At 38.0% G+C, this 19,867-nt stretch overlaps 1 protein-coding gene across 4 annotated transcripts in view; it reads right to left on the reverse strand.

Annotated features, from left to right (window-relative positions):
* SP4 (Sp4 transcription factor) overlaps positions 1-19,638 on the reverse strand; it is an 81,487-nt gene extending 61,849 nt beyond the window's left edge. For 2 of the 4 annotated variants that reach the window (XM_081243492.1, XM_081243490.1), the window contains exons 1-2: positions 19,541-19,629; positions 17,448-18,999 (exon numbers count right to left, since the gene is read on the reverse strand). In XM_081243492.1, coding sequence (XP_081099618.1) covers positions 17,448-18,999; positions 19,541-19,612 — 1,624 coding nt within the window. In that variant the 5' untranslated portion in view covers positions 19,613-19,629. Of the gene's footprint in view, positions 1-17,447; positions 19,000-19,540 lie in introns of all 4 variants that reach the window. The other 2 variants (XM_081243491.1, XM_081243489.1) reach the window with 2 other exon arrangements.
* Positions 19,639-19,867: the final 229 nt, after the last annotated feature.

Consider the following 19,867-nt stretch of genomic DNA (forward strand, 5'->3'; position numbering starts at 1 on the left):
AATAAGACTCTTTGCCATAAAAATTAGAAAATAAATCAGCAGTCCACTGTTTTAAAATATAATGTATTAACAGAAAATCTGAGGTATACTAAGCTGAGAAGATTGCCAATGAAAAGACAGCTTGTTATTCAGTTACCCAGAGGTGGGTAAGAGTTACCATGCCCCAGCAGGCCACACTGGGAGGTACCAGGGTGGATCAGGAGGCAGAGGGCCGGAGAGGAATTGTGGACAGGAGCCTTTATTGTGGTTTCCACAAAAAGGAAAAGGCACGAGGCAGGAGGAACAGAGGCAGGGGAAACAGGCTTAGGATTGGCCAGTGTGAATAATTTCAAAGGGCTCTGGAGCATGAGGGCTGTCTTTTGGTGTCTGTCTGGTACCTGGCCCTGTGATTAGAGCAGGTAGATAGTGGCCTGAAGTATGAGGGCCATAAAGGATGTGGTTGGGGGGTGGGCTCTGGAGTGGTTTGTATTTGTATTTGTATTTGAAAAGTACACTCAAGGTGGAGTTGTTTACTATCTCTAGGAACTTGTTAACCCTGGAAAGGGCAGACCCTCCAGGGTCACTGAGGCCCCAGATGTCAAAGCATCAGAAAACAGAAAATAAAACCCATAGTTAACACATCCAATTAAGCTAAGTAACAGAGAAGTCTCACTTCTTTCTACTGGATATTTATTGAATGTTTTAATACATTACCAGAATGGCACTGTATGTTGCAACAAAATGAACATGTGATAGAAAATGAGACTGCAAAATACTAAACACATACACGTATTAATTTAGAAAAAAAGAGTACGGGTAAATTTATAATAATAATAGTTTACACCCATTCAGTGCCTTGCTATTTACAAAACATTTTCACATGCTACTCCATTTAATCCTCAGAAAAACCCAGTTTAGTAGGCATTTTGTTATCTTCATTTTACAGGTGATTACAACTAAGGCTCAAGAACACTAAAGGCCATCCCCACATCATAGACAGTACCCGGCAGACCAGGGGACTGAGGGCAGGTCTTGATTCCTGTCCACCTCTATTTCACCAGCACCACAATGTCTCCTTAGTTTTAAGTTAAGCCTACAGTATTATGCAGAAACAAATAGCTATTCCTAACCAATGAGAACTGAGTGCTCGATTGCCTTTACTATAACAACTGGGCTAACATACTGAAAAGCATGTAGGATTCTTAATAACATAAATAAATAAATAAATAAATAAATCCTTTACTAGGGGTGCTTTTAAGGGATATTTGAAGGCACAATTTTCTTTATGTTTTTTTTAAACTTCTGTATAACAGTTGAGTGCTAGATCTCACATAACCTTTTTAAGACATGATTCCCAAAACAACTCTTTTGTTTCTCAGTAATCATGGGGAATCAAATATATACTTTTAAAAGTGTTTCTATAAATTAAAATTAACTTTACCAAATGAAATCCAAGCAAGTATTATATTAAAAATTGCTTTTGAAACTCATTTGTTTAAAAAAAATCCTGTTTTATCATTATTTAATTTAAAAAAAAATCCCTCATAGAAGTCCCTCTACGAACTCATCTTGACATCAGCACAATCCAGCATTTAAAGAAGTACTTTCTTCCCAAGGTAGCAGCTGGAATCTATATTAAACTCCCCTTTGCCAGTAGTTGTGAGGCTGAAAATGGAGTTTTCCCTGCTTTAATACCCCAAGCAGAAAATTCTAAAGTTTAAACAGATGAAAATACAACTGCTCTTATGAGACCTCTTTGGACTACAAATCAGCTGTCATATTCTTCACCTTCTAGAATAAGAAGTAAGACAGCTTCTCCTTTGAAACTGAGATACAGAGATCCATCTAACTCTTCTACTTCTAAATTTGTAGATTTTACACTATCATCCGTGGAGCAGGCTGACTAGAAATCTAAGTCATGAGGAGGTGCTAAGGTAATAAAATGGTTAGGTGGATTGAAATGGTTACTGTAAAGTTGGAAAGCAGGAAGGCAGCAAAGACAACAGTAAAATCTCTGGTCTGAAGATCAGGACCTAGCTTTTGGAAAGGTTAGAAGGTAATACTGCATAAGAGAGTTCTCTGGCTACTGCGGCAGTATTTGTTCTCACAGGGCTATCGATGCTTCTTCTCGGCTAGAGAAGCTCAGGCCTAGGCAAGCATACTCCCTGGCTTAAAGGGCAGCTGGTCTCTGACCAGGGATCTTCAACGCCTATATTCACCGGCAAGGGCATTCTGAGTAGTCAGATGAGGTCCCAGATGGCGATCTGAATGCCCAAGTGTTTAGGGCCCTGGTCCTCATCTTTGCTGTTGCTGATGGCTGGGCATACGTCTAGTTTAAAAGGATGGCGGCGGGCTTCCCTGGTGGCGCGGTGGTTGAGAGTCCGCCTGCCGATGCAGGGGACATGGGTTCGTGCCCTGGTCCGGGAAGATCCCACATGCCACGGAGCGGCTGGGCCCGTGAGCCATGACCGCTGAGCTCGCGCGTCCGGAGCCTGTGCTCCGCAACGGGAGAGGCCACAGCAGTGAGAGGCCCGCGTACCACAAAAAAAATAAAAAAAAAAAAAAATAATAAAAGGATGGCAGCAAATCATTTTCTAAAAAAATTCTGCAAATCCTTACTTAGTAATGACTCAAACCTAGATGAATGACCTTCTTTAAAGGGCAACAGCATTAGATTCAATACCAAATTTGGCTTCAAAGGTTTGCCAAAACAAAACCTGACATTTTTGAAATACTGATGTATCTCTTTCAAAGTTTTACTCCAAAAAGTAACCGATTTGATTTAAACACTAGAAATATTGTTAAATGATATTTTTCCTGAGTTTTCCTCTTGGCTCAAATGGGCTTGAAATAAAATGTAAGCGCTATTTGGTTTCTACACATTTGTGCTTAAAATTATAGAATTTTTAACACTAAACAAAATTACCTCAAATATTTCATTTTACAAAATACACACAAACACAAATATTTCATTGTAACAACAGGAAAAAAACCAAGACCTCCATTCCCAAAGGTAACACAACTATTTAATGGAAGAGACAACATGTTACCAGCACAGAGCTCTTTTCTTAAATATGTCAGTTACCTCTGCTCATCACAAACTGCTCATAGAATGAAACATGTTTGTCTTCCAGTTTGCAAATTATACATAGTTATCATTGCCAGCTCAGATAGCTGCCAAAGAATCCTTTAAAAAGCACTGAGAGCTGTCTGAATACTTTGATTTCAACAATCAAGTTTTCTCTGTGACTTGGGGTGTGGGTATAGTGTCAAGAGGTGTGCTAATTTTTTAGGATTACCCCAAAATGGGTTGGTATACTTAATTATAGGGTAGGGTTAGGAGAACAAGGATGGTGATGAATAGGTCCACAGATGTAGAATATAATCCCCTTAACTTTTTACTCAATATGCTTATAATGAGTAAATGTATATATGTAAATGTGTACACACACACAAACTTACAGAGAGACAAAATGAACTCAATCACATCTTTTGAAAATACAGACTAAATTTACTCCGTCCTCATATACTATAAATTTACTCTGGTGTATCAATCTCTTAGAAAATGTAGATTGGTCTTTAACTCTTTGGTATTTTGTTACTTTAAAATTGAGGGGGAAAAAAAAAACCTTTAAAAACTTTTCATGGAAGCAACTTCCTTGGCCCCAAGGACTTATGATAAAACAGCAAAAATAATTTTGAGTCTAGGTGGAATGTGGATTCTTTCCCCAACTTTCCCATGTGTTAATTCTGTAACACTGGGCAAATTATTTAACTTTTCTGGGCCTTGATTTTTCTCATCTACTAAAAATAGCAATAACCTAACACTGATATAAAACAAAACTCACGTAGAACAAAGTAGAGGCCCCATGAGTAGAGAAGAAATATCTACTCTACAATGTATGGTATACATTGTATGGTATATAGTGGCAGATACTCAAATATTGATGTATCTTGCTTCTTATTTATTCAGTAAAGAACAATAATAAAGTTATAGCACCATCCCTGTCAAATGAGTTAATGCTACATAAAAATGACATGCAGGATTATCTGAAGAACACAAATTCTATACATATAATTTTTATGATCTTTGGATTTTCTTTAAGTCATTTTGTGGTGATATTTCCTTCAGATAGTAGAAAGTTTATATCTATACTAACATGTCACATCCTGATCAAGAAGCAAAGTGATGAAAATACAGGCCTCAGGAAGTATATATTTTTTGGTATACTTGATAATTTTATTCATTTTATATTAATACAATTAAATATCAGTGTGTATAAATTAATATAACACAGACATTAATTATCAATATATGCTGATATTTAATAATATTGCTTAATACAAATTAACATATTAAATACTAATATTAACAGTTTACAAATATTAATGAAAACAAAATATAAGACTCCTCTGTGCCTTACGTCCTTAGAATCTGTTTTTCAAAATTCATTCAAAATTGGTTTATGGTACACATGTATTTAGTAAAGGAAATATTCTTATTAGCCTCAAATTCCCTATCAACACAGGATACCACAAAGTAATAAAACCTTTTTTTTTCTCTAATTCTCTCTGTGGTACATATGCCCTGTGCCCCAAAGGGCGATAAAGAGTCAGAGTGCTCACCTAAAGAACTTATTGAACATACTACAACAATTACAGTAAGGTAACTTAAAATCATATTGCTTAGCTGTAAAGGTAGTCCTGTTCACCTAGACCAGACTCATAAAATATTTTCACTTACTAGCTGCCTAACATACTGGCTGTATGCCCTTGGCCAAGATACTAACCTCTGATAGCCTTGGTTTCCTGTTCGAAAAGCTGAGGTCACCGTCACTACCTTCTTCATAGGACTGCCAAAATTAACTGAGTTAACATATTATATAATGCTTACGCACAAAATCTGACACATAAGAGACAATGAATTGTTTCCACAACTGGTCACAGGAAACACACTGCAGTACATAGGGAGTATACGGTGAGAGACCGTAAGTGGTGATGGTGCCAGGGTTCTAGAGACAGAATGTGTTTGGATTAGGTGGCCTTGAGCAAATTATTTACCACTCTAGGCCTCAGTTTTTGCACCTGACAGTACTTAACTTTATAGGGTGTTCTAAAGAGTAAATGAGTCAATATACCAAGTGCTGCACACAGTATCTGGCATACTATAAACATGCAGTAAATGTGAGCTTAAATATAAAACAAACATTAAGGGTTAAAGCACACTTGCTTCTTGTTTCATTCATGAAAGAAAACAGAACGACTTCTTTCCCTATTGGAACATTATGGAAGTGGGAGTTCAGCCCCAGGTTATTCAACCACAATACAGATGCTGGGTACCTATTTGCTGATTGAATTTACGGATGCAGTCTGCTAGCAGGGAGTCCATGAAATGGATGAAAGTCTATCAAGAGGTTACTAAAACTATTACCTGCCCTATCACTAAAATCAATTTAAGTACTGACATCCTACCAATGAGGACAAAAGGTGAGAGAAATTCTAGAAATAAAAATACAATGTGCTTTAACTTTATAAAACTAAAAAACAAATAATCAATATGATTATTTATGAAACAATCAAATTACTCCTTCAACAAGCGTATCATCATAGTCTGTCCTATTTATGACAAATATCTGTCAAATGTCAGTTTCTCAAATTGGTTTGTATGTAGATTTAAATATATGGGAAAATGCGTAGGATTTACAAACCACTTTAAGTGTAATTATTTGTGTGTGTGTGTGTGTGTGGTACGCGGGCCTCTCACTGTTGTGGCCTCTCCCGTCGTGGAGCACAGGCTCCGGACGTGCAGGCTCAGTGGCCGTGGCTCACGGGCCCAGCCGCTCCGTGGCATGTGGGATCTTCCCGGACCGGGGCACGAACCCATGTCCCCTGCATCGGCGGACTCTCAACCACTGCGCCACCAGGGAAGCCCCTAAGTGTAATTATTTACCTTACATAAATCCAGTTAGTACTCGTCACCATACGCATCTAGTGTCTTCCTCTTCCCTCTTCTCCCTCAAGTCCCTGGCTTAGACACCCTCAACTACAACAAGGACTTTCCACCCTCTCCCCCAACCCCACACCAGGCACAGGTACCCACTTACCACAGCACAGATCACTATCTGGTTCCTATACTTCTGTGCAAAAGCAGCTCCGCTTCTGTGAACAAAAAGCTGTGGTGACTTGACTCATTATTACAGAACTGTACTAAACCCTCTATGACTGGCCACATTATGAGGCACCTACATGATAACTTCTGAGGGACAGAAACAACCTGGAGACTTTAAACACCTTTGATTTCTCCTCAAAACTTCCCCCACTGCTAAGATTCTCACAGCAACTGTCCCTCAAAACTTATGAAGCAATCAGATGTGTAAGTTCCTCTGTTATTTAATTTTACTACTCATTTTTCCTTTTATAATCATAAACTCTCATTCCTTTTGAAGTATTTGTCTTGAATCTATCCCAAGGATCCACCCATCCCATTCTCCTATGCAATCAACATTCTCCACCTGTGGGCCTTCCCCTAGTTCAGCATCAGGATTATTTATATTGAGCAATGTTCATTGATGTGTGAAATAGAAAAAAACATACACATAAAACACAGCTCCTGCCTATAGGAGGTTTACAATTCAACTTTAATGTATACTAATATTCCTTGATCTAAGCCTGAATTTTGCATTGTTTATAGAAGACTCCTTAACTGAATTTCTGACATGTAAAATCCAACATAACCTGAAATAGCCCTCTTCATCCCAACCTTGCAAACTTTTTAGTCATCCTTTTAAGGCCCAGCTCAGTTATCACCCTCTCCATGAAAATATCCCCAGAATTCTACAAGCAGAACGAGTTTTTCCTTCCTTTGGGCTCCTATAACACCTCATTCACAGCCTTTATAAACCAAATGCCACGTTGTACTTTAACCGATTATATAGTCATCGTATTCCATTAAGTCTAAGATGCAAGTGATCATAAGAAAAAATATTCTAATTAAACTATGACATGCCTTTGCTTATAAGGTGGATTTCAATTTCCAAGATGATAAAATGTTCAAAAAAAAGTATGTTTTAGAAGCAAAGAGATATGGTTATGTCTCTGCAACAGGTAATATATTCTGCGAGAGAGGCAAATTTGTCTCACTTCATTTTCAGTTTCTCAATGCCTATTACTATACTTGATACAGAGGAAAGGAACCAGCAAACCTGATGTTTTTACCTAATTCCTTAATACTTACTTCATGTCACCATTCTGTGTACTAAAGAGAGGTTCAACAACCTGTCTTTTGTATTAAGCAACTTCACTGCCATAGCCTTTCTCAAGACCACTGTGAATTCGTGGCTAAATTATTCCAACAACATCCTTTCCACTGGGCTCCTGATTTCTAACTTCTCCACACTTTTATCTATAGAGAAACGCTCTAACAATATCATTTGCAAAACTTTCTATTCAATCTCTTCCATCCACTAGATTCATGTTTTTCAAACTTATTATTTTGGCAGAATCTCTTCTTCAAACAAAATGTAAGCTCACAGTCCAATAAACACACAACTTCTCTGGCTGAAGCAGGGGTGGCAGGCTGTCCACTGGGCATGCCCTGAGCTACTCTGTGAGACCACTATGCCTCTATGGAGCACACAGATGAGAGAACACAACTCCCTGTGTTAACTATAAGCTTCCACGCAAGGGCTCTACCCTTTTCATTCCAAGTTCAACTGCTTGGCTCAAGACATCCTCTCTTCACCTCTCTACCCTCAAAGTTTCAAATTCCCACTTCCCAAACCAACCTTCACCTCAGAAAGCCCTCCCTGTTTACTGCAAACCACAGATCTCACTTGTCTTTGAGCTCTCCTAGTCATTTTCCATAGCTCAAAACCCAGCACTTAAGTATAAACTCTCATATGCAATTGCAGCAAGCCATATAATTGATTCATGCATGTAAGTCTTACCTCCCCAACATAAGTATCCTTTTTAGACAGGTGAGTACTTTCAGAGCTTACACAGACAGTACACAGCAGACATCTAGGTCTTACTATACTGAAACACACTGCTTCTTTTCCACCTGTAGATACACCCCTCCCCATATCCTTAGCTGCACTTCACCAAAGCTTTCTGATATTCCTTTTATACAGATCTCTCTTTTACTTCTGATCTTTAACTCAAGCTAATACCCATATCGAAAACTACTCATTCTCCCACTTTACTACTTCACATTCTTCTAGTGGGCGAGAGTCGCCATGTAGAGATTTTTACCAGGTTACCAACTTCCATATATAGTTTTCTTTACAATATCCAAAGCCTTTTTATACATATCATCTCATCTGATCTTTGCAGCTCTATGAGGTAAAAAGAGAAGGAATTAATAGCACTATTTTACAAATGAAAAAGGACTGAAGCTCCAATTATAATATGTTTGCCCAGGATGGACTAGCTAATGGGAGAGCAGTACCCTAACAAAAATATAGGAGTTCTAATTCCTAATCCTGTTGTATTATATATTTTAAAACGTTATTTTCCCCTGCTGCCTCAACATCCCCACAAGCAGGCTGTAAGCACCCGGCCCAGGCAACCAGGTGCACCAGTGTGATAAGGGTTGCTCCTGCCACGAGGTTCCCTTCCTACCTTCCCCTGACTGTGGCCAAGCAGCATTTAAACACACCAACGAAATCCCCTCACACACTGATCCCTCAATAAAGGCACCTGCCCATGGATTCTTGCTCTCTCTGCTCCCCACCTGCTACGTTGAGCCAGATCCCTTGGCATCACCTCCCATGTGTGCACCTCCCCTCGCAGTGCACACTGACTGTCTCTCTAGGACCTGTGTGTATAATAAACTTTTTTTCCTGGGCCTCTCCTGTGTCTCCTCTTCTGGTTGCACCTGACTGATGATCACCTAAAAGAACACAAAATACCTGTGATCTAGGAAGCCTCTCAGAGTACATACATCTGCAGTAATAACAAACCTACTACCTGAACTACACCGCTGATCAAGCCCAGACAGTCCCTACTCCTAACTTTATTACCATACCTAAGGCAAAAAGAACTTCATATATCGGAATTATTACTTTTTCTATTCAAAAGGGTCTCGGGCCTCAAATATTTTTTTTAAAGCGCCTATGTGCTAGATATTCTGAGACAAAAAGAAAGACCTACTTGATTTGTTTACTCCACAGGATAAATTAACAAATTTGAAGCTCTGAGCACTTCCCACAGTTTGAACTCCATCAGTATACTGGATTTTCCAACTGCTAAGTCTACTGAAGAAAAAGTAATCACATTGTTCATACTAAAGTGTCATTATCAGAAATATGACTATGGTTAAAGAGCTACTGAGATAAAATATCCTAACTACAAATTCAATGTTGGGCACTTTAGTGTGTTTTTAAAATACTAATGCTTTGGTAGTCACCTAATAGAAGTGCAAATGACATAGAAAAATAGCATCTAAGAGCACAATCAGTAAGTCTAACAAATAACGAAGAACAGAAATCTATTAATTTATGAAGTATTGCATTTATTTCTTAATAGAATTTATCTCAATTATACTGCCTTTGTAATAAGAAAAATGGTAAATGTGACCCTCAAACCTCCCCTCCACCCCCACCAAATCCCTACTTAGTCAATCATGTAAGTTTAACACAACTTACGAGGAACTCTCACCATATGTTGGATGGAAGTACCCAGAATAGAACTACGTACTCAAATATTCATAGAATCCTAAATTTTAGAATTAGAAGACTCACAGATTATCTAATCAAACCTTCTATATAACACAGGAAATTCTATATTTTAGTGTCTCTGATAGATGGACACCCAGCATCTAACAACAGGAAGATCACTACTTCATGAAACAAACCATTCCATTACCGCACAGCATTAGCTCATGTGTGTGTACATATACTCATTGTATTGGTTTCCCAAGGCCAAAACATAACAGAACTTTATTAAAAAACAAAAACAACAAAAAATAGCTCTTCACATATCCAAAGAAGCTGTCACACTTTCTCTTATTTTCTTTTAATAACAACCCCCCTCTCTCTGATTATTGCTAGTGTGAAATGTTTTCCACACGTTTCATCCTGGGAAGCCTTCTTGATATGCTCGCCAGTTTGTCACTGTCCCATTTAAAATGTGCCACACCCAGTATTGTACGCAGTATTGCAGAAACGGTCTGACAAGCATAAAGTACAGGAGCTTTATTCTACTCTTAGTTCATATTAAGCCAATAAATCCCAAGTCATCTTCACATGTCCTGCTGCCAAACCATGTTTTCCATCTTGTAGGTGAACAATCCTGCCCCCCACCCCTCAACTTTAAATAGAGGATCTTACCTGTTGTATTTATGTTGCTAATTCCGGCCCAGCATTCTGGTCTATTAAGATCACTGGGCATCTCAATTTTATGCCCTATCATAATTGTTACCAACATCTCCCAGCTTTGTCTCATCTTTGAATTCAGTAAATAGGTCACCCTTCAGTATAAAATTTGAAAAAAAATGTTCAACAGGACTGTATCAAGGATAGAACCCTATGCCCTAATACCAGAGACCTCTACCTCTACTGAGGTAGACAATCAACATTTTTCATATAATAGAGCAACCAGGTATGAGCCTTTAAAGAAATCATGACTATCAAGGCTGAAATCAAGATACATTGTACTGACGTTACTTTGTATACTCATCTGGAAACTCTAAAGAAAGAATTTATGGACCTCGTTCCTTAGTGAACCCATACTGGTTCCCAACGATCCCTGATCCCTGAATTCTTTTAAACGCTCAGAGGCCAACTACTCCATAATTCATTCAAGGACTTTGCTAAGGACGGTCATCAAGCTCATTTGTCTGTAGTGTGGGATGTTTTCAAAAAGTGAAGTGCTTATTCATACTCAATTCTTCCATGCTGCATAATTTTTAAGTTACTGATATGGCCTGAAATGAAACCTGAAAGTTCCTTCTGACTTTAGGATAGCATTCGTCTAGATCATCCTGACTTCCAAAGAGCAACTAAACATCCCCTACCTCCTCACTTACCTTGAATAAATATCTCAGAGTGAGTTACAGCTCTAGTCATTTCAGCCGGAATTGCATTTTCCTCGCTGGTTAACAGAAGCAGAGTGGAGGAGTTCTGCCTTTTCTTGATATTACACCATTTTGCTCAAACAATGATCATCTCTTTCTTTGATTTAAAGCCTTATAAGTTGTTTGAATTTTAAAAGCCTGACTTTATTATGAGCTTCTGTTTAACTGACATTATTCTTAAAACGTCATGTTGCTTTTTGTTTTCATCCTTAATCCTATGCCCCTCCTCCTATCTTCCACATACACTATTTTGAAATCTGAGTTTAACACAGAAGTCTCCATGCAGCCACACTAGTTTCTTTCATTACTTTCTATCATAATTGTCTGTCAATGCCACATTGTCAGGGCTAGTCAGCATTTCAATTTTCAAAACTGCTTACCCTTTAAGGGATTCAAGTATACATCAGATACAAAAGGGTGAAAAATAGCCTGTATCTGTAGACTTATCCTTTTACTTTATGTCTTGTGAACATCTTGGAATCAGAGATGACTTTAAACCATGGCTCTACCACTTACTGGAGGGCAAATTTTCTTTTCCTTTTTTAAAAAAAAATTTATTAGAATATAGTTGATTTACAATGTTGTGTTAGTTTCAGGTGTACAACAAGGTGAATCAGTTATACATATATCCACTCTTTTTTAGATTCTTTTCCCATATAGGCCATTACAGAATATTGAGTAGAGTTCCCTGTGCTATAGAGTAGGTCCTTATTAGTTATCTATTTTATACATAGTAGTGTGCATATGTCAATCCTAATCTCCCAATTTATTCTGCCCCGCTTCCCTTTACCCCCTGGTAACCATAAGTTTGTTGCCTACATCTGCAACTCTATTTCTGTTTTGTAGGTAAGTTCGTTTGTACCCTTTTTTTAGATTCCACATATAAGCAAAGCTCAGTGAGGCTATCTGTAAAACAGACACAGTAATCCCAAGGATACTGTAGGATATACTAAGATAGTATAAATACCTGGCCCAGCACATAACACACTCTAGGAAAACAATAAATGTTTGTTTTCTTCCTCGAATCTCATTTTAAAAAATCCATTTCTAACTACTGTTTGGGAAAAGATGCAGTATCTCAACAGCCCTAGAACTTGCTTACCTACATACAGAATTTACTAATCTCTTCAAGTTCTGAATTTGCTCTTTCAAAAAGGACAAAATTATACCACTGAGATTTCACCATTATATTCAGTAACAAGGAGGCAGATAGAATTGTGTTTTCCACCAATATTATATTCAATATATTAACGCTAAATATCCAGGAATAACAGACACAGTCTATCTGGGAGAAGACAACTCAAGCTGGATACTCTCCCTCTCTGATCCCTAAACCTCAGCTACATTTACTCACAACCTAGCAAAAGATTTGAATAACAAAGGCAGAAATACAGGAGAAAGACAACTGGAGCAGAAGCCAAGATTCTAGTCTTCAGCTTGCCACAAAGTACAAGTCGTTCAACCTTTCTGGCTTCAGTTTCTTTAGTTCTAAACTACCACTAAGGGATGAGGGAGGGGGAAGGATGCTCAATTATCTTTAAGTTACCTTAGTTAACTACAATTTCAGTAAGTCTTTATCTCACCACACACACTTATATAAGTGATAGGTTTCCTTTGCCACAGTTTGCTCATTCACTAGGTAATAAAATGACAAGCATTAGGAACATACAATCTTATCTCATACCTAGATCAGAAGGGTACAGGACAGCCCACATATACGTAGGCATATGGTCCGGTATCAGGCCAGGTTCTCCCTTTTACTGTCAATCCGTACTATGTCATCCCCAAGTACCTAATGTAGCACTGCTGAACCTCTGACCCATATTTCTCCTTTCACTTATAACAGTAAAAACACAAAATTCCTTTACAGACTTTATCAGCACTAACAGAAGGCTACAACTGATGAGCAATAATCTCAAAGATCCTTTCAAATTAAAATTCTCTCATTTTGTAAATCTGTGTTATTTGTACAAGATCTATGTAGAGCAAATTTTCCCTATCTTCTTTCTTGATCAAGCTTCCTTTCTTCCTCTTCAACTTGCTTTTATGCCTGCTCCAATATTTCTTAAGTATTACTTGTTATATATTCCTTGATTTAGATTTGAAAAGCAGATGATTAACAGTTTTCCTTCACTCTCTTATCCTGAAATCCGTCCCAAAGATGCCCTTTTAAAAAACTAATGTGGCTCTACAATGAGTACTTTACCTTCCAAGAAAAACTTAAAACTACGCAACAGTATTGTTATGTCATCATCAACAAATCTTAAAGGTCATGCTATAATTTTCTAATGTGTAAAACCAACTTGGTAGTTCAGAACCCAAAACTTGTACAGGGCACAAGATATAAGTTCCTTATGATGAATTCCAATCTGTAACAAAGAGTAGCAGAAGATATTACAGGAAAAAAATTACAGGAGTAAAGGTGACTTCTCTGAAAAAAGAACCAAACACAGGAGACATATGCATATGTATACACAAAAATAGACGTGTATATGTTTATATATGTATATATACATATGTGTATATATGTGTATAACATATATGTATATGTTATTTTAAGATGCCTACTAGAGAAATCCAAATTAATACAACATATGGCAAAGGAAAACCATATTTGCATTAAACTTCTAGTCAATTTCCTACTTTTAGTAGCTCTGGAAAAAAGTTTGGTGCAAGAGGTTGATTCTACTGGATTAAGTTAGGTTTTAAAATTAAATATAAATGTCAACTATTTCCTTTGGTCTCCATTTTCACCAATAATGAAGAACTGGCTCTCCCATTCCTGGTTCTGTTAATCCCCAAAGAAGTAAAGGAAGGTAAGAGAGAAAGTTCTTGAAGAACCAGCAACATCTTCTCAAGTCTGAACTACCTTTATGTAAGAATTTGCACAGGAATGTTAATTTCCATTAAAACTGACAAAGAAAAATCCATCCATCAAGCAATAACATGATCTATTACCATATGTGATTAGGGCCAAAAATAAATCAAACTGCTGGCCAATGCAAGTTAAAATTTAGAAATCAATGGTCCCTACATATTCGAAATCCTTTAACTAAAGAGAAATAACTCCTAAAGTTCATTTTAACTACGGCACTTTGGCTACCAGAACACATCGTGAAAACAGGTAGTTCTTTTTGAGGAAAACATCATCCCCTCTCCTCACTTAGTTAAAACAAAGGCAGCATGATTAGTTATTACCTTCGCTCTTAACTTAAAATAGGATTTCTGCTTTTTCTTCAAACTCCGAATCCCAAAAAGGAAACAAACAATATGTAGCAGGAGTACATGTATTCAGTTCCTACTACAATTCTAACTAACTAAATGCTAGATGCTCAGCCTGGAACACAGGATTTCAAGCTGAGACCAAACCACAGAAACACATTATGCTGAATACATTCTCAAGGAAAGAGGTTCCCCGTAGAATGTCATTAACATTCTTATTTCATAAAATCAAGTATGAAGCGTCCCAGCTTCAAAAACTAGTTTCATTTGATTTCCCTTGTATGATTTTTTTTCCCTTTTTCTGTCCATATCATCCAGAACCTTTCCTATACTTCCTGAAGTAATATGAGGATGGATGGTGGAGAACTCTTAGCCCCTTGTCCTTGAGCAAGCCATTACATTCTGTCAAAGCTGATAATTTTTTCAAGCCCTGGTAATAGTTGTTATGAATATTCAGAGCAAAAATTTTCCCATAACTCAATACCATTCTCCTGGGGGGGAACCAGGAAATAATCAAAAAGTACTAAAAAGTGAATGGGGACAAAAAGTAAAAATCTCAAATTCCAGGGCTCATTTATAAAAGGGATATAGGCACTTGTTGCTCGCTCTCTCCCTTTCAGAGATGGTAAAGTACCTGGTGTACCACTCTCAATGTCTTAAAAGCTCAAAACCAAAAGAAATTAATGAAAACAGAGTTAATTCCTTAGCTTCATTAAAACCACTCCAGGGGTGCTGCTCCCAGTTCCAAATTGCTATCTTCTCCATCACCATTTATACCTTAATCCAGCAAACATTTGTCAAACACCTATTATGCCAGGAAGTAAAGTAAAATCTGCAAACAACCAGACCCAGATTAACTGCACAGAGTTGTTGAAATCAGGGTACATTTCTGGTCTTTGTAACATGGCTATCTTCTTCAACGATAGAGCATATGTATTAGAACATCAATAAAATTTAAAAACTTTGGTTTCAGAAGAAAACCAACTACATAAAGTTCAAATTTCCTCATACACGTAAGTGCCCCCCAAACCATATAAACTCTTTAAATAAAAAAATTATCCTTGAAATGCAAGACTAAACACACCTATTGGGAGTGCTCAACACATAGCTAGTCAATATATATTTGTGGAATAAAAACTATAAATGGTACTTGTCAGAGAAATCCACCCTCTGAGGCACTTATGAACTAGGCTCGAAATCCATCACTTCCGAATTTTGCCTTATAGTTCATTGCGGACGACTTGATCCTTGGTTCTCAAACTTAAACGAGATTTACAATCACCTGGACAGTTTGTTTGAAAGGCAGATTCCTTGACCACACCGCCCAAAAACTACAGTTCCAGAAAATGGATCCTGCATTTACCATAATGTATCATTCAAGTGATTCTGAGGCGGTCAGAAGATCATACTCTCAGTTACACCGGCTTACCCTCACAACAGGCAAAGGAAAAACTCTGGGTCATAATTGGTGTCAATTAAAGTACAGAAAAACTGACTATTTCTAACCTAAATTATAAATTATTCAATTCTCTTCATCATAATTCACTAACTAATGCTTAAAAGGCAAGATGAAATATAAATGAAATAAATTTTGCTTTGACAATACAAATTGTCATTCAACCCATCCAAAACAGACATTTTTCTGAAATACTTAATTTATTATCAATGTTTAGAAAAAGAGTAGAAACAAAGCAAGGTAAGGACTATAATCCACAGAAACACACATATAATTGTGCTGTAATAGTCTTAAGGGAAAACGTACCACACTCAAAAGGCTCTTTGACTATGTTACTGTGCTGTCAATACAAGAGCCACTAGCCACATGTGGCTATTTAAATTAAAATTAAAGAAAATCAAGTAAAATTAAAAATTCAATTCCTCTGTTGCATTAGTCACAATTTAAGTGCTTAATAACCACACGTGGCTAGTGGCTAACATACGGGATAGAACAAATATAGATCATTTCCATCATCACAGAAAATTCTGCTGGATACCTCTGGTTTATAATCAACGGGTATCTAAATAAAACATGTTACCTTTGTTCTTCTTAATCAGAGAGCTCTATCTGACAACTTCCAAATTTTAAATATGTACATCTACATTAGGTAGTAACTGTAAAACAAGAACCCTAGCATAATTTATCTGAAACTTGTTTCAAGAAAGGTCATTCAAAAGTGATATGCTTATTCATTTCAGATTATCAAAACAGAAATAATTTAACTAAAGAGGTCTTAAAGTATCAAGGACACCAAAACCACAACTAGGTTTTCATAATCAAATGAAAAGTATTTAATTACTAGAAAACAAAAGGCATTAGATGAAAAAAGACTGGTCCAAAATGATTAAAATACTTAATAAGACTGGTTTTCCAAATGCTTCAGAAGTATCTATTTACATGCATTAACAAATACCTCCTTTATAACTGATTTTAAAACAACCTTACTACAACAAATTCAAACTATTGACAGTTTACTGTCTATATTTTTAATTGCCTTCCACCAACTTCACACTAAAAACACCTATAAATAACATAACCATCACAGATTTTACTTAAATGTAATTTTATAAGTGAAGGACTATTCACTCAAATCCTGGTTTTGGCAGAAAAGCAGACATAAAAGTTAAAGAAACAATTTGCAACTCAAAATTATCTCTCTCAATTGCATCAATATCTAGTTTAAAACAACACCGTGTAATAAAACGCAAAAGCACAGGCAACAAGATGCGGAAGCATGAGGAGTAACATACAGTCGCATTAAAACTGTAACAGACTCATAACTGTATTCTTTCAGTTTTAAACCTACTTTCCCTTAAAGAAGATATAAACATCATTTTGACTAGGGTTCTTTCAGAAAAGTTCAAGTGTACACAAATTTGGTCTCTGAATTACAAAAACTTATGTTTCTAATCAGGACGTTTTGCTCCGCAGAAGAATAATTTTATAAAACTCTCCAACGAATTTAACACATAAAACCTAATGCTGAATAGTATGAATGTGAATGGGTCACACTGATGATTACAGAGTCACAGTACTGAGTGTAATACTCCCAGGTATTTTAGTTTCCTTATGATTATGTTTACCTCAGAGGTTTACATCAAATCTGAGTTAGCAAAGAAAAACAATAACCAACCGTTATTAACAACCAGTGAGAAAAGATCGCAGTTGACTTACCTGCAACACTGGTGATTGTAACTGGAACTCCTTGCACTTGAACGCCCGCAGCACCCAGGTTGGCAACACTCACTGTCTGAAGATTAGGCACTGATGCAAGCTGGGCAGTATTCAAAGTTATTGGGGCGCCAGCAACAGCCACGGGAGCAATCTGAGCAAGAGTTGTGCCACCACTTGAAGACACTGGGGTGATGGTTAATTGTTGGGACAACCCAGCATTCTGAACTTGCAAATTTGAAAGACTCTGAATATTCTGAACCTGTACAGTTTGCCAGCTGATTTGCCCTGAAGGTGTTAAAGTTGGAGCCCTGATAAGCACCTGAGTCGGATTTACTGCTTGAAGTTGAACATTCTGCAAAGGCTGCTGCTGGATGGTCTGAATCGTCTGCCCGGACTGGAGTTGAAATGACTGTGGTGGAATAGCCTGAATTATCTGTTGCTGAGGCTGTTGGATTTGGATCTGTTGCAAGATAGGCTGGCCTACAATTTGCACCTGCTGAAGAGAATTTGATTGATCCTGTGTATTCTGTATTCCATTAGACTGAAGCTGATTGGAGCTCTGGGCTTCAGACTCAGTAGCAGCAGGTGTTTGAGAATCTTCAATGGTGCGTTCAGAACTACTGGCTGATGTGCTTGCATACTGGCCCGTATCTGCTGAGCTCACTAACGTGTCACTGCTGCTCAGAGATGCTGATGCAGTGGTGGTGCAGGCAGTGGAGGAGGAGGGCGATTCTGGCATAGTACTGGCAGAAGCAGTGGTGGTGGGTGTGGGAACTAACTGACTCCCATTGGAAGTCCCGCCATCAGTAGTAGGAGCAGACTGGCCGACCTGTCCAGTCCCTCCTCCAGTGGCCACACTGTTTATCACTGGTAAAGCTAAAGTCACTCCTCCAATGTTAATTGGTAGGGTTGTTACAACTTGAGCCTGAGTACCAGGAAGGGTCTGTAATTGCAGTGGTATTGAGACACCAGGTCTAATTTGGACTGGAACTGTCTGATTTGCCAGGTTTTGAGCAAGAATATTCCCAGAAGCTGTCCTGTTAGCAGCTGTGAGTATAGCTTGATTATTACCTGCAGAAATGAGCTGAATTTGACCCTGCAAATCCTGTAGAGATGAACTACTAGTTGGATTGATTTGAATTTGCTGGCCTTCCACTGTTTGAAGTTGTGGAATCACTTGGTACTGTACACTACCACTTGGATTTTGTACTTGTATGACTTGAAACTGACCAGGGGAGGAAGAATTACCTGATTTAGTTTTTGTGGGAGATGCACTCCCGTTATTACTGCTGGAAGAACTAGATGAACTAGAAGCTGGTTGAGAAACGTTATTTTCTTTTGAAGCGGGAGGAGTGGAGGCAACAAGTTGCCAAGCGTTTCCAGCAAGTTGTGTTGTTACCAGTTCTAGCTGTTGTGGTTGATTTTGAAGTTGCACCAATCCTTGGCTTGGGTCTATAATGATTTGTTGTTGTCCAGTTGCTTGATTTTCACCAGGAGTCCCTATTTTGCTGCAAGTAGCTGCCAGTAAAGCCAGAGGAGAGGGCTGAGAGTCCTACCCAAAATGGGATGGTAAAGGAGAGGGGGGGAAAAAAAAGTGGGCGGATTTAGTGAAGGCCAGTAGCTGGGAGGAGTTTGTTTGTTTATTTATTTATTTATTTATTTATTTATTTATTTATTTTGACAGCTCTACATTTCAGAACTTACTCAGGAAGTGGCAAAAATCAAAATAAATATTAACAAAAGCAGTAAGATACAGGAATAAGGAAGCAGATCCCACACTACAAAGTTTAAATAGAAGGACATTTCTAACAAACTTTCTTGAAGTGTTATTTTCCTAAACTCAAAATGCCCTTGGGAGAATACACACCTTTTTCTTATAGTCTGAGTTCGTTCCTGGTGGAATTTTAAACAGCGATATCCCAAACATGTGAAATCTTTATGAATTTACAATTTAACTTCCTCACTCTCAGAAAGATGCTTTGAGTGGATAAAACATTTTTATTCTGTTCTTCACTTCTGGGCATTTAAAGGGCATAACTCCCCTTTCCCCTTATGTTTCGTGATGAATTTTTTTTTTATATGTTTGCTTTTACCTGGGAGCCTGAGGTTTTGGGTTTTTTATTGTTATTCTCTGGCTCAGAGGTTTTCCCTCCTTCTGTAGCCATCGCCGCTGCCGCTGCCGCCGCCGCCGCCGCCGCCGCCGCCGCCTCCTCCTCCTCCTCCTTCTTCTGATCTGCAACAAACACCCCCATACACGACAACAGGTTATTAGGATTATTATTATTCGCCTTCCCCCTCTCCTCTCCTCCCCCTCCCCCCGAACATTAATCTCCATAAACCCGCGATCCACGCACACCGGCAAGGGGTGGGGGAGAAGGAGGGAAGGGAGGAGGGGGATATCACAAAACGTGGTTTGAAAC

This window comes from Mesoplodon bidens (assembly GCF_964165515.1).
Source record: "Mesoplodon bidens genome assembly, chromosome: 9".
In the NCBI taxonomy this organism is placed as follows: Eukaryota; Metazoa; Chordata; class Mammalia; order Artiodactyla; family Ziphiidae; genus Mesoplodon; species Mesoplodon bidens.